This window comes from Anopheles merus, chromosome 2R, assembly GCF_017562075.2.
Source record: "Anopheles merus strain MAF chromosome 2R, AmerM5.1, whole genome shotgun sequence".
In the NCBI taxonomy this organism is placed as follows: domain Eukaryota; kingdom Metazoa; phylum Arthropoda; class Insecta; order Diptera; family Culicidae; genus Anopheles; species Anopheles merus.
The window spans coordinates 45063076-45076135 of NC_054082.1; the positions used below are offsets into that span (position 1 = coordinate 45063076).

The 13060-nt window shown below is 47.6% G+C and overlaps 1 protein-coding gene across 1 annotated transcript in view; it reads right to left on the reverse strand.

Annotated features, from left to right (window-relative positions):
* Positions 1 to 13060, reverse strand: part of LOC121590258 (GAS2-like protein pickled eggs) — a 34715-nt gene that overhangs the window by 9848 nt on the left and 11807 nt on the right. Inside the window, exons 3-6 of the mRNA XM_041909742.1 lie at positions 11338 to 11731; positions 1083 to 1279; positions 634 to 752; positions 36 to 304 (exon numbers count right to left, since the gene is read on the reverse strand). Of these exons, the coding sequence (XP_041765676.1) occupies positions 36 to 304; positions 634 to 752; positions 1083 to 1279; positions 11338 to 11511 (759 nt within the window). The 5' untranslated portion in view covers positions 11512 to 11731. The remainder of the gene's footprint in view (positions 1 to 35; positions 305 to 633; positions 753 to 1082; positions 1280 to 11337; positions 11732 to 13060) is intronic.

A 13060-nucleotide genomic window follows, 5' to 3' on the forward strand; every position in this document is an offset into this window, starting at 1 on the left:
CATGGCCGTACTTGCTGCTGCTTTGCCTTACTTACCATTTCGTCCAGGCTCTTCAGATCGTTCGTGACGATCTGGGGCTGTGGGCCGTACATCAGCATCGGCGACTCCGACTCGTGGTCCTCCTCCTCGCTGTCACTGTCGTACAGCTCCGTTTCCGTCCCGGTAGAGACGCCATTACCGGTACCATCGCCGTCGCCGCCCTCGGTCTGCGTGCCGCAACCGACGCCCGCGTTGGCCCGATTGTCGGCCGCTATTTCCCGATCGATCTGCCGTTCCATCTGAACCAGCATGGGCGCAAGCATACCTGATAAACAAAGGGGGGAAAACCCGTTTTTCATTTCAGTCCAACCATTTCATTTGCCTAGAACATATGATTTTCCACACCCTGACCTACGGTAATACCAATGACATCATCGGGCATTATTAGACAGTGCTTCCTTTTTTCTAATGTCGAAAATATTGATTTTAAACGTCCTCGGTGGCGGTTTGCCAGACTTTGTGGGGAAAGTCTGAGTCATCGCTGCGGCCAGCATTATTGACCCAGACGATGTGGCGCATACCGAGCCACAGCATACCAAGGAATAATGGAAAACCCGCACAATGAAGCAGTCGGTAGAAAAAAAAAACACTTACCGAACTTGGCACCGCGACGCGCAACTTCCAGCAGGCACAGGATGACGTGTTTTTCGTTCTTGCGCATTATCAAATCGTCCGTTTCGAACAGCAGACACTCGAGAATCTGGAGGCTTTTTCTGTGTGGGTTGGAATGGGGTGAAAAAAAAACGGAGATAGAAAATCGAAATATACATGCACTCTCTGGTGCGGTGGAAAACAAAACACAAAAAAACGCCCAACTGCCGCAATGCTTTTCGCACGCAATAGACTCCACACTGCAGACAGGAAGGCAACGTAGGAACCAATACACTCCAGACACATCAAACGCGTCCGTTTGCTATTTTTAGAGCCTGCAGTGCACGGGTTTTCTGGGTCAGCGACAGGATAGTGTCCGCAGAGTTGCATACTCTGTATCCTCGTCCTGCCGTTTGGCGCCCTGGGTCCCCAGGACACCCCGAAGAGCTTACCTGCACCAGGTGATGAAGTTGGAGACGTTGTCCCGGGCGAAAAAGGTGCCACTCTTGGCCGCGGCCAGAAAGTGCACATTGCCCATGCTCAGGATTGGTCCGGCCAGCCCGGATGTGATCGATTTCGTCATGGATTTGTTCCGCGCCATGCGCCGGGCGACGTACTGTTCGGCGGCCACTCGCACGTTGTTGGCATGCTGTTGTGCGGGAGGATTGCGAGAGAAGAATGGGAAAGAATATTAATCACCTGCGGGCACTGGGTGCTATGGATTGGGTTGATCACGGCTGAGCTGGTCAGTGAGTTGGGTACCGGTATGGTATCTGGACATCTTTTCTTTCTTTCTACACATCAATTAAAACCCACAGCCACACTCGCAATCGGGACCGGGTTGAATTCCGTGCTGGCTGCTTTTATTTGGCAAATCACAGCCAACAAAGAAGCTAAGGGTGTAAAAGGGGAGAAGGGTTGCTGGTGGAAGTTTGTGATCGGTTCGATCGACAAACTCGAACTCGCATGGAATTCTTAACGACCTCGTGGAGAAATGTGACGTCCGTTGACGCAACGTGCTTTTTCGATTACGTTCCCCTCGCCCTTACGACTTTGCGCGCTTGTAGGTAACGTGGTGAGTAATGGATGTTGTAAAATTTGAGGATGGGTGGCTTTGCAAAATTTAAAAACCATCCCCGCAGCACATTGTGCATTAGCGTACGCGACAGTTTTAGACGCTACACCATCCGCGAGCATCACCAGCAAAGATATCGTGTGTTTAAAACCGAACATAAAAGTAAATGTTTGCATACTTTTTCGCACAAACTTTCCGATGAGTAATCTGGGCTTAACGTTTTGCCATACTGCTTATGTGCAATGAGCAAGATAAAAATAAGCATCGCCACTCATCGAACAACCGACAAGAGCGTGATGATCAACTGGGTTTTTTTTTTGTTGTTTTCGTTTCAAATTCCATGAAATGCGTGAAAATCTCTCACACACTAGAGTAGAACCTTCCCATAGTGGCGACGCCACTAATAAAGCAATCACATCGAAAGCACCTCCCCCCGCCCCCTTCTCCGAAGGAGCGAAGGAGGTGACAAACTTCATAAATATGGACACGAGAACAAACCCTTGGTTGCGGATCGATCGAAAAAGGACCGATCTGCGATCGACTCTCGAACGCTTTTGACATGGCGTGCCCAAAGTGTCCGCCATCGTCGCGGAGAACCCATTAAAGGCGGTCGCGTTCCACGTGTGATCCGTTCCAAAAACAAGCGCCCGCTGCTCGATTCGTTCGATTTCTCACACGGTGGCGGAAAGTGGATCAATATATTTTCGGTTTAATTTATGCGGATCGCTTATATTTAGGAACCTGTTCTCTCTCTCTCTCTCTCTAATCGGATCGGAAAGCAAACGCCATCCATATTTGAGTCGTTCTAAGGGGGACACATTATTAAACTGCAGCCAAGGGCTACAGTACACGGCAAGTATGTGTGTGTGCCGATAAGATATCACCAAGACCCTTTTTTACGCCCACCACAAAAAGTGGTCGAGTGCACAGTGCGTTTGTGAATGCGAATTTTCCATTTTCGTCTACGCTTACCACGGCCCACCGTGCACTAGAAGGAGGGGTGGGGCGAGCTGGATGTGCCCTTTATGGCGATGGGCAAACCCTGTCCCCACAGGGAGCCCGCGACAGGCGGGAAACAACAGAAATTAGATGTGCGACGGGTGGCTTAGGTTTTGGGGTTTATTACAGCTGCATTTTTCAACGCCCCGTGCGGTGTGAGGCGAAAAAGCAGCCAGGCTACAATGGCGTGGCGGATGCAGTTGCCAGAAAAGGTGAAACGGTGTTGGCGTTGGAAAAGAGGGAAAGATGGAACCGGAATGGTTGCCGCATTTTCTGTAACTACCCTACCCCCCGCGGGGCTGTAGTTGCTAGAGCGGTTCTTAGCCACTAAAAGCGTACGCGAAAGGCGACTTCATTATCGCAATTATATGCTCGCTGCAACCCGACGACACTAAGCTGGCCCCTGGTACTGCCACGGTTCACGACAGCGGATGGATGGATGGATGGTTGGTTGGTTTGTGCCTTCCCAAACAAGGAAGCGAACGAGTGTGTTCCACCACGTACTCCGCCGCACGGCGCTTGGGATTGCGGTGTACCATCGGAATTACGACCATGGTGACCTTGGCTTCGTTGCCTCCCGCACCGCGTGTGCACCGTGTGGCGCCTGCACTCTCAGCCAGGCATGTCAAACAATCGATGAGTGCATCGAAGCATCGGGAACACGCTGCCGCAAGCTGTACCAGGGATGGTAATGCCAAACATCCTCTCTTGGGTTGCATATAATTAGACATTAAATAATTAATGTTGATAGTTGTAATAGAACGCTTCTCTTTGAAAATAAACGTTTTTACAGTCTATGTCCCAATTATTAAACATACAGTGGAGCGCCGTTCATCCGATACCTTTTATCCGGCTGTCTTTATTTATTTTTATAGAGACTTTGAGCCAATTGGCCTAATTCGCCTCTTTATCCGGCTGTCTGTTTAGCCGTACAGTTGATAAATGACAGTTCAATAAAAATGTTACATTGCGTTCTATGGAGGATATTTTAAAAAACGGTTATCAGAGCACATTGTCACAATAAAAAACACTACAGACGGCCCCCGAGATACACGGTTACTGGGGACCGCATAACTCGAATTTCCGCGTAAGTCGAATCTCGTGATTTCTAGCCAAAATATCACTAATTTTCGTATTATTCAGCACGTAGCGAAAGGTGTTTGCCACTTAATTCTTATTTGATACGATTCTGACAGAATATAACAGTTTTAAACCTTTTGAAATGGTTTTCAACATTCGATCAAAAGAGAAATTATTTGGCATTTGACAATTGAAGTGTCAAATCAGTACAATTTGCTCAAAGAACTGCTAAATTTAGAAAACCGTGTATCTCCGTATCAGCGTATAAAAGGTACCGTGTATCTCGGGGACTACCTGTATAAATCATGGCAAATTTCGAATATTTCTACTGGAAAAACATTAAGTTAACAAAAACTGGGTAATTGTTATCTAAACATAAGAAAAAATTAAGAAAATCTGGAATTTGTGATTAAATACATCCTTTGACTCATTATCCGTGTTATTTGAATATACGGGCGTGGTCGAGTTCCGATGAGTCCGGATAAACGACGCTCCACTGTATTAAACTATAGGTTATTTATTTATACAACACTATTCTAAAAAATATTCGATCCACTCTTTGCTTCCACCGCTTTGACACCCCTTGCGTTCTGGTCAGAATCGGGCATCAGAATCGTGACGCATCATGACAGTCCCATCAGCCGCGCGCAACCCTAGTAAACCCACCCCGCAAACACCCCCTTAAAAACTGGTGAGGAAATTGATTTTTTGCTTTCTATTTCACGTGAAGCGTGCAGCGGCAGCGGGCCGACCTGCCACCACTTAGAGGCTTCATTTGCGAACCAAATTGATAGGAAACTAACAAGCAAAGGTGCATAAAAATAGCCAACGCAAATGGCCGCAAAAAACGCGGGCACTAGAAAAGAACGAGCTTAAACCACTCTATTACGCCATCACGACGACGACGACGATGGGGTAGTACGTGAGCTTTTCGATCGTGTGGCGATCATTGCGTCTTCAACCAGTGGGGACAGGGGGGGGGGGGGGTTTAGAATCCACTAAGTACAGCGACACGTTTGTCCACCGGTTTGTATGGCTACGTATGTTTGTCTGTGTGTGTGTGTGTGTGTGCTTCACCTCATATAACGAAGAACAAAACGTCAATTGTCGTTCCAGCGCTTGGACACCTACGCGTGTGCGCCCAACAGACTCGGCCGGCACCTCATTCCCGGCCGCACAGTTCCCACGCTTCCACTAAAACCTGTCAAAGAGCTCGCGATGCTCGTGTGACGCTGTGGCGGCGGGCAGGTCCATCGACATGGATTGGACTTTTGACAATGGTTGGACACGCGGCACACGGAGAGACAAACCGCTGCGGTTGCACCATTGCGCGTGTCGCTGGACTAGAGCCGGCACTCGGTGGAAGGGGAGTAATACGAGAGGTCAAACACTAGCGTCGCGTCCAACCTGCTCCTATCGCCTACTCCGCCGCTGGCGACCCGGTTTATGGAGATGAGATGAGATGAGACACAAAGGCGGCCATAATCACACGGTGCCGGTGCCGATGTCAAGATCACTGGCGACCTCCTCTGTGCGGTCGCTATTAGCACAGCTAGCGAAGCGAGCTTGGTCAAAGGTTTGGCCATTTCGGGCGGTCTCTGATCGTAGTACGGCGTTGTTTAGATGCGCGATGGGTGTGGAGTTTGATGCGGATCCTTCAATAATATGGAGAAGCTATTGTTTTTGCTGCTCTGTCTCTTATGTTTAATCTTCTTTAGCAGTGTCAACACACACACAGATTGGACACATGGGTAAAGATGGTGAAGGCGGCGAGAAGGAAAGACGTTAGAATGCAAAGCTTACAACAGAACCGTTTTAGCGCAAAACTACTTTGCAAGATCGAAGATCAAAGAGTGGCGAAAACACGGTCACAAAAATACAGCTTTTAATGAGAAGCGAACGCCACAACGGCGACATTTGATTCGTTTAAAAGGAATAAAAGCGGACGTTTAACAAATCATATCGTCGAATTGGAACGTTATGGAAATGCTTGGAGTTTATCCACGATTTAAAGCATAAAATAAAATCGTAAACCCAACTGCTGCCGACCCAGCCGATCGTTTCATCCGGTCTCTTAAGCTTGTTTCTGAAATGCTCGTAAAATATTCCTCGCAGAACGGCTTCTTAAAGAGAGGTGCTAAGTGTTCAAGAAGAAGATCAATACTTATTTACCTCATACCTCTAACCCGGATCTTGCTTGTGGATGGGTATGGGATTTAGTTGACATAAATTTTTAACGATCTTCCAAACATTAACGACGATCGTGCGTAAACGATCGTGTCATCTTCGAAATGTTCTGCGACTGGATTCAAAGCTAAGTCAGTGCGTAGTCGTAAAATTGACCCTCTCGGGGTCAATAACTTTTAAAAACCTCCTAAGCACATGGAAGTTTCAATAAATAGTTTCAAACATTAGACATAACCCAACTCAATGTCACTCCAAAGCGTCGTTGACAAAGCAAGACAAAGATTGTCACTATCCGATAGCATAAATGGATCAATGTTAACACACTGCTCGCTTACAAAGTTGACTATGTGCAAGGTTGAACACTTGCTCTACCTATATTACCTGTCAAACTGCACGACATCTTAAAAGCACACACTCAATCTCGAAAGATCATCTTCGGCCAGTGTAGCAGAAACATTGTCCAATTGTTAGTTGTGCCGTTGTCCTTGAGTGGAGCAAAAGCTTTTAAATACATTCCAGCTGGAACAAACACGGCCAAAAAATGCCAAAACCGCACATTAGGTACACGCGTGCGTACTCGTGAAGCTCGTGGCTGCAGAGATATATCTAATGAATGAAATCGTTCCAAATCGGGGGCATTAAAATTCCTTCAATTTAATTGTACTGACACTAAACGTCCAATCCACCCAGAGTAGGCCCATGCCCCAACAATCCGACTGGCATGCCCGCGTGTGCGTTGTTTTGTCGTGCCCAAAAGTTCAAGGAACCCGCGTGTGCATGTTCGAAGCAATCGCCAATAACCTCGCGAGTGGGTGAGCAGCAGCAACACAATCTGGGGGTAACGTCGCTGCCGAACCTGCGCGCGGCCTCGGTTACCAAAAATGGCGCGCGCGGGCTTGTGATTGATAAATGGACCACACCGAAGGTGCACTGACAAGGAAGAGCAGACTCGGCGTGGTTAGGAAAAGAAATAAACTTAAAAACTTTTTAAAATTAAGAAATGCTAACAAATGCTATTAAGAGTTACTCACAGAGCAGCGGAAATTCAATCTGCAGTTCGAAATCACGCAATATTCGTAAAAATTTAAATTTCTATTCAAATTCGACGGGCAAACCGATGTAAAATTTTGTTAGAACACCATTTTTCATTCATATTAAACATAAACACAATTTCGATCCAAAAAGAGTTGAGGCAAACTCTAACGACGCACGAAGGGAACAGAACGTTCAGTTAAAAATAAATCACACTTCCCCCTAAATTCTGTTCCGTCAAATAGATTGCATGCCTCTCGCTAATTCTTCCGAATCTTACAGCCCGCACAGACGCGGGATGTGACCGGGGACAGGTATGACCCGCTTCACTGCAGCGAAACGTCAGTAGACTGTGCCCCAGCAACAGTGCCGCCACCGTAGCTGCATTCCATCCTTGCCGCTCGCCGCCCCGGTTGATAAGCGATTATTCAAGCCATTTCCCGCGCCGGCCCATCTCACCCACTCGAGAGGCGCATTCACGAGCTCATAAAGCGTTCAATTGCAGCCAATTCAAAAACCCCCTTCTAAAAAGGCAACCATCGACCGACAACCCAATTTATTCCGCCCTTTCGCAGGAACTAGTTCTGTGCGTGTGTGTGTGTGTCCCGTTTAGTTTTGACGTTGAGCCGCTGAGAAAGACGGCCGACCGCGTGTGGTACACGGCCGACGGTGTATAGTGGCACCCGCATAGCATAACTGGCAAGGTAGTGGAGGCGAAGGGGGAAAGTTTGAAGTGTGAAGGAACTTTCAGTGTATGTGTGTCTGTGTGGTCTATGGTGCATATGAAAAGTGAAACCTCCCAAGCGCTAGAACCCTTGTTGCAGCATACGCCCAGCATCCGTTTTTTGTGTTGAGCTGGTTGTTGGATTTTTTTCTTCTTTTTTCTCTGCGATGGAGCAAGCTGGCCTTTCAGCTGCACCCTCCTGGCCCGATAATGCTGATGGCTTGAGTTTGTGTGTGTTTGTCGTATGCTATGTTGGGCCAGTTGTTCTAAATAAATTCTCATTCCCCATTTGTAGTCATCGTCGTCGTCGTCGTTCTTTCACGCCAGAGGTAATCCTTCCGTCCATGGGCACGCGGGCATCGAGAAGGGAGGAGGAGCATGTGGGTCCCGGACGTAGGTTTAAAAACAAAATGAAACAACTTGCCATTAAATCCGGCGGCACCGTGCGAGAGCATCAGAATGCAATGCTGCGCTACTGCCCGTATCAAACACGCATGGTAAGAACATTACGGCGGCAAGGGAGACGACGTGTCAGATGATTGTGAGGACGGCCCGCGCTGGTGCCACAAATTCGAGGGACTATTTTTAGGGGAGTTCCCATCATTACTCCCTACCGGTCGGTGAAATGCGTTCTCTAGCATCGCCACCATCAACGCCCCATTCTTTCATGCTGGCCGCATTTGATCGTTGCAACTACCCTCTGCTGCTGCTGCTGCTGTGGCGATCACATCAAACCAGGGACGTGAGCGGTACACACTTCCGCATCCTCTCAACTCGGTGGAGCAGCGCGCGGGTGACGATTAGGGGAATGCACCACGCACCGGTGTGTGTGAGAGTTTCTTTTTTTTGGGTGTGCAATAATGGGTTTCTATTTTGCGCCACGATCGTTCAACTGCGAGCAACGAACACTTTCGCAGCGCTTGTCCTGCCCTTTGCACTTTGAAGGCGTAGGCACGCCACGCTCATGGCACTACCCGGTGGTTCTAGTTCTGGCCCGCCAGCGTGACGACGTATTTAGAGCAATGCACGCATCACTTCCCTCATATCACATGTTGTTTCTGCACGTTCCTTCTCTGCTAGACGACCACCCCGTGCGCTACACAACTTCCTATTTTCATGTTGTGTGTTTGATGTTCGTTTTCTGTTTTTGTTGTTGTTAGTTTAACAAGAGTCATTCATTTTTTTTTCTCTCCTCGTTTTGGCTCGAGGAAGCAGTTGCACGAATCTCTACCCGCGAACGCGTATCACGTAGGATCTCGCAAACAACCGCAACAAAAACAGAACCGAGATTCCCGCCAAATAAGGAGCACACCGCGTGCGTGAGGAACGTCGGCCCAATCAACGGCGACCGGCGATAGAGCCCCACCGGTGTGATTCAACAGGTCGTCGTTGTCGTCGCCTATCGGCAGCGCGCGGTGGTTGTTTCGTCGCCGAGGCGCAGTTGCCGTGTGTAGCAGCAGGTCGTCATCATTTGCAGATCATGGTCGCGGATGGGTCCCGGCTGTGTGTTTGCAGCACAGCGCAAGCGGCAGGTTCGAGTGGCAATTTCCTTATCCAGCATCGGGCAGGTATGCTTGCGGTGTGGCGGCATGGCTCTCCTCCGGGTGACCTTCTGTGTGTACACCAACAAGGCGACAAGGTCTCGAGGAGTGATATGCGGCGCCAGATCGCACGCACCGGCGGCGCTGGGAGAAGACTCTTCCGCACCCGGACGGCGCAAAGATCAACGTACCGGCGCGCCGCAGGGCAACACAAAAGGGGGCAGAAAACCTTGACAGGCGATTCTAATAAGGCCGCAGGGAAAAGAAAGGCAACCCAGGGGTCGCTGGCACGAAGGATGTCCGGAAGTATTGTTTGGCCGTTGCCGAACAAACTGTCCATTGATAGGACGACGATACGTTGCACCAACAATATCCGATAAGTTTACGCGTGGGACTTGTTAGACTTTGTGGAACCATCGGAGCCAGTGCCGAAAATGTTGAGTTTGTGTTCAAAAGAATACATTAAATTGCAACCCCTTGGCGAGATCAAGCTATCGGCAACTATCGAAAATGATATCCCACAATCTGTTCCCTAATAGAAACGGTCCCTAAACGGAAAGTTGAAACCAAATGTCAATTTGTAGTATTTAAAGTCAACCCCAACCAGCAGAATATGGTAAAAACCAGTTTCTACCCAGAATTTAGCAGACAAAATGCGAGGGCATACACGTACATTCCCGCGCCCCCAGTAAGTCAGCCACCTCCCGGATCTCATGGTGTCGCCCCTCGAGGCCCGGTGGACAGAAAATTGGAACAATACTTACTACAAATCGCTCGGGTGCGCGTGTGGGCGCTGATTTACGGAATGCGACGGAATGCCAACGTTAGTGCGTCTGCTGGGCCTTGGACGGAGACCAGACAGACCAAGCTCGGGACGATATTTGAGTTTGTTTTCGTTTTTTCGAGCTCCGTTCGAGCCATCTTCACGAGTTAATTGGTGTTAATGAGTACGGCGCAGCAACAGCAGCAAATGCAGCGTTTTAATTAAAACAATCAGAACTCCAAACCATTCAACGCCGTTCCGGAAGATTCCGCATGCCAACCGGTTACTAATGGAGACAATTTTCGGAACGGATTGTACGGGTGATAAATTCCAAACGGTTATCCCCTCGCCTGAGGCCGAGTGAGCTGGAGAGTGTACAAATGCATTGGATGGGGCCGAGATGCATTCCATAAATGAAACGACTCAAACACTCCATTCTCTCACCCCACTACCAGAGTCAAGGAGTCGTCAAGGCAAATGGTTTCCAACGAGCCGTGAAAGTATGCATATGAGGGTTAGGATTCCTTTTGGCGGGGTGTGGACAATTAATTGATGCAAGGTTACTGATCACGTTAACACGCGTAGGGTGGTGATCAATTGTTTTATTCTGAAAGCTTCAAACCAGGGTTAGGGTTTGGAAAGTTTCCAATGGCGACACGCTTCTAAGGCAGTTTTATTTGCTGTAGATATCAATTCTACACAGTTTAAGATATACATTTGTAGATTTCATCAATTACATTTGGCGATGTAGTAATAATTATAGTATTAAAACTTGATAAAAAAGAAAAACAAAAAACAACAGTGGCACAATAAATTCTACTACAACAAGATTCCAGCCAATAATAAAAAAATAACATAATTCTACGACAAATATTCTCAAGGGTAACGGCTAAAAATCAACTTAAATAGGTCACCGAAGCAATTTTACGCAAGGACAATGCATCAATCTGGTTTAACCTTAAATAGTGATTACTGCAATGATTATATACATAAATTACAAAATTTATAGCACTTCTCTTTAGCCGGCTTTGCAATTTTATAACTTTTGCTTGATTAGCAAAAAAGGACCGCACGGATAGTGAATAAAAATAACACACCACAGCCAGATAGTAGTAGCCGTAAATGCTTACACAATAGAAACTTCAATCTGTGCCACAAGCTCAAATCTGTGAGAAATATTACACGAGCACGCTAGCTGGCGTGGAAGAGATGCGTCGACCGTATTCCGCTTAATAGCTACAAGATGTTGTTACCATCGACATTGGCAACATTATGAATGAATCAACTCCGCGTAACCTAAGCTTACCTTGCACAGTGCAACGCCCGTATCCAGTCGGTCCATAAAGTTTTCCACGTTGATGCGCAGGTCCGGATACATCGTGTTGAGCCATTCGGCCAAATCTTCGCGCATCGCGTACAGATACTCCTCGCTCGATTTGAACGGCCGGTACGGCCGGGATTCTAGCAGTACGGTGTTCATTTTTGCTGTTTGGGTGCTTCGGCTTCTTTCGCAAACTGTAGTTTAACGTCCTTTTCAGGGAACGTTTTCAACTTTCGTTGCAAGTTTAGTTGACTAGTTTATTGTCTACGGTTTGATATAATGGTCCACCAGAATGCTTGGTTGGAAACCTGGTACTCTCCTTAGGCACTTGCAGGCCTTTTCCGTTCGTTTATCGATTGGATTTTCATCGAGAGAAAAACTGGAATGAGAACAGTGAAATCGAAAGTTAATTAAACACGTTTAGAAACCATACGTTAATTGAATGAGGAGGCGCGCATTTCAGAAGATGCTGTTTTGTCCGATCATAGCTAATCAGATTGTTAATCACGCTCGAATTCTCAACGGAGCGGGAGAGCAACAGTGATAAATTGGAAAATTCTCAAATTAACTCTGTTACTGATTGAACTTGATAATTAACAAAACAGGCACGCTTCACAGTAACTCCCTTTCATTAAGCGTCTCCCGCCTAAGGCTTCAAAACCAAGTCCCAAATAAAAGCAATGAAAAATGAAAAGGAAAAGTGAAACGATTGTTAAGACCACAATACTAAAATGAGCATAACAAAGCAACAGGAAAAGCCAAACCTAGAGCAAAAGTGAAAAGATAGTCAAGAACAAGTACCGAACTGCGGGGCCGGCGAAGGCGAAAGCGACACAAAAGAAAGGAAGCCACCAAACCAAATCCAGACTAGGGAAGAACTCGGCCCAAACAGAAGACTGAAATAAAACGATGAATGACGGTAATGCGATAGCGCCGCCGGTAGGTTAATTGGAAGTACGATGTTTAACGTGACCGCATCGGGGACCGCTTTCTTCACCACATCAGGCTTTTCTGTCTGTCTCTCTTTCGTCTTCTGCCGCCCTCTAGTCGTGCGATCGTGTGCATGCACGGTCTGATCCTCCCCTTACGTTACACAGCTGGGCGAAGGTGCCAATGGACAAGGATCTTTTCGATGTTTTGCCGGCGTGTCGAATTTCGTGCCGGGTTTCATGTTACGTGTGATGCTCTGCCAGGTGAGATGAGAATGTAATGCACTGGCCGACTGGTTGGCAGACGGATGAACGTACACGTCCAACAGATGCACTTGCGAGGGGCGTCACGATGCGGGAGCGAGGTAACCGTGAGGGCAACAAATGATCCGCTAATAGAGGTATCGCGCCCACCTCATATTCCTTCTCTCCTTGCTTCCCTTGCTAACACAAAACCAGCCCGTGATTACCCTCTTAAGAGATGTTAAATCGACTGAGATAATAAGCGATTCCCTTTGGGGCACACGAAGGAAAATAAAGATACCAAAACAGAAACAAAAGCTACCCGGGAAGGCTGAGCGTGACGAGTGGAGTGACATAAAACAACAAGTAGTATCGGAGTTGTAATTTGTTGGGGGAAACTTTAAACCAATTTGTTTCTGCCTGCGGTAAACCCGGAATTCAAGTTCACACCGTTTACGCCGTAATCTTGCCCAAGCGGTGCTTTGCCGGGGTGGTGTCTTGCCGAACAGCTTCGTAAACATAATTATAAGCTCAGA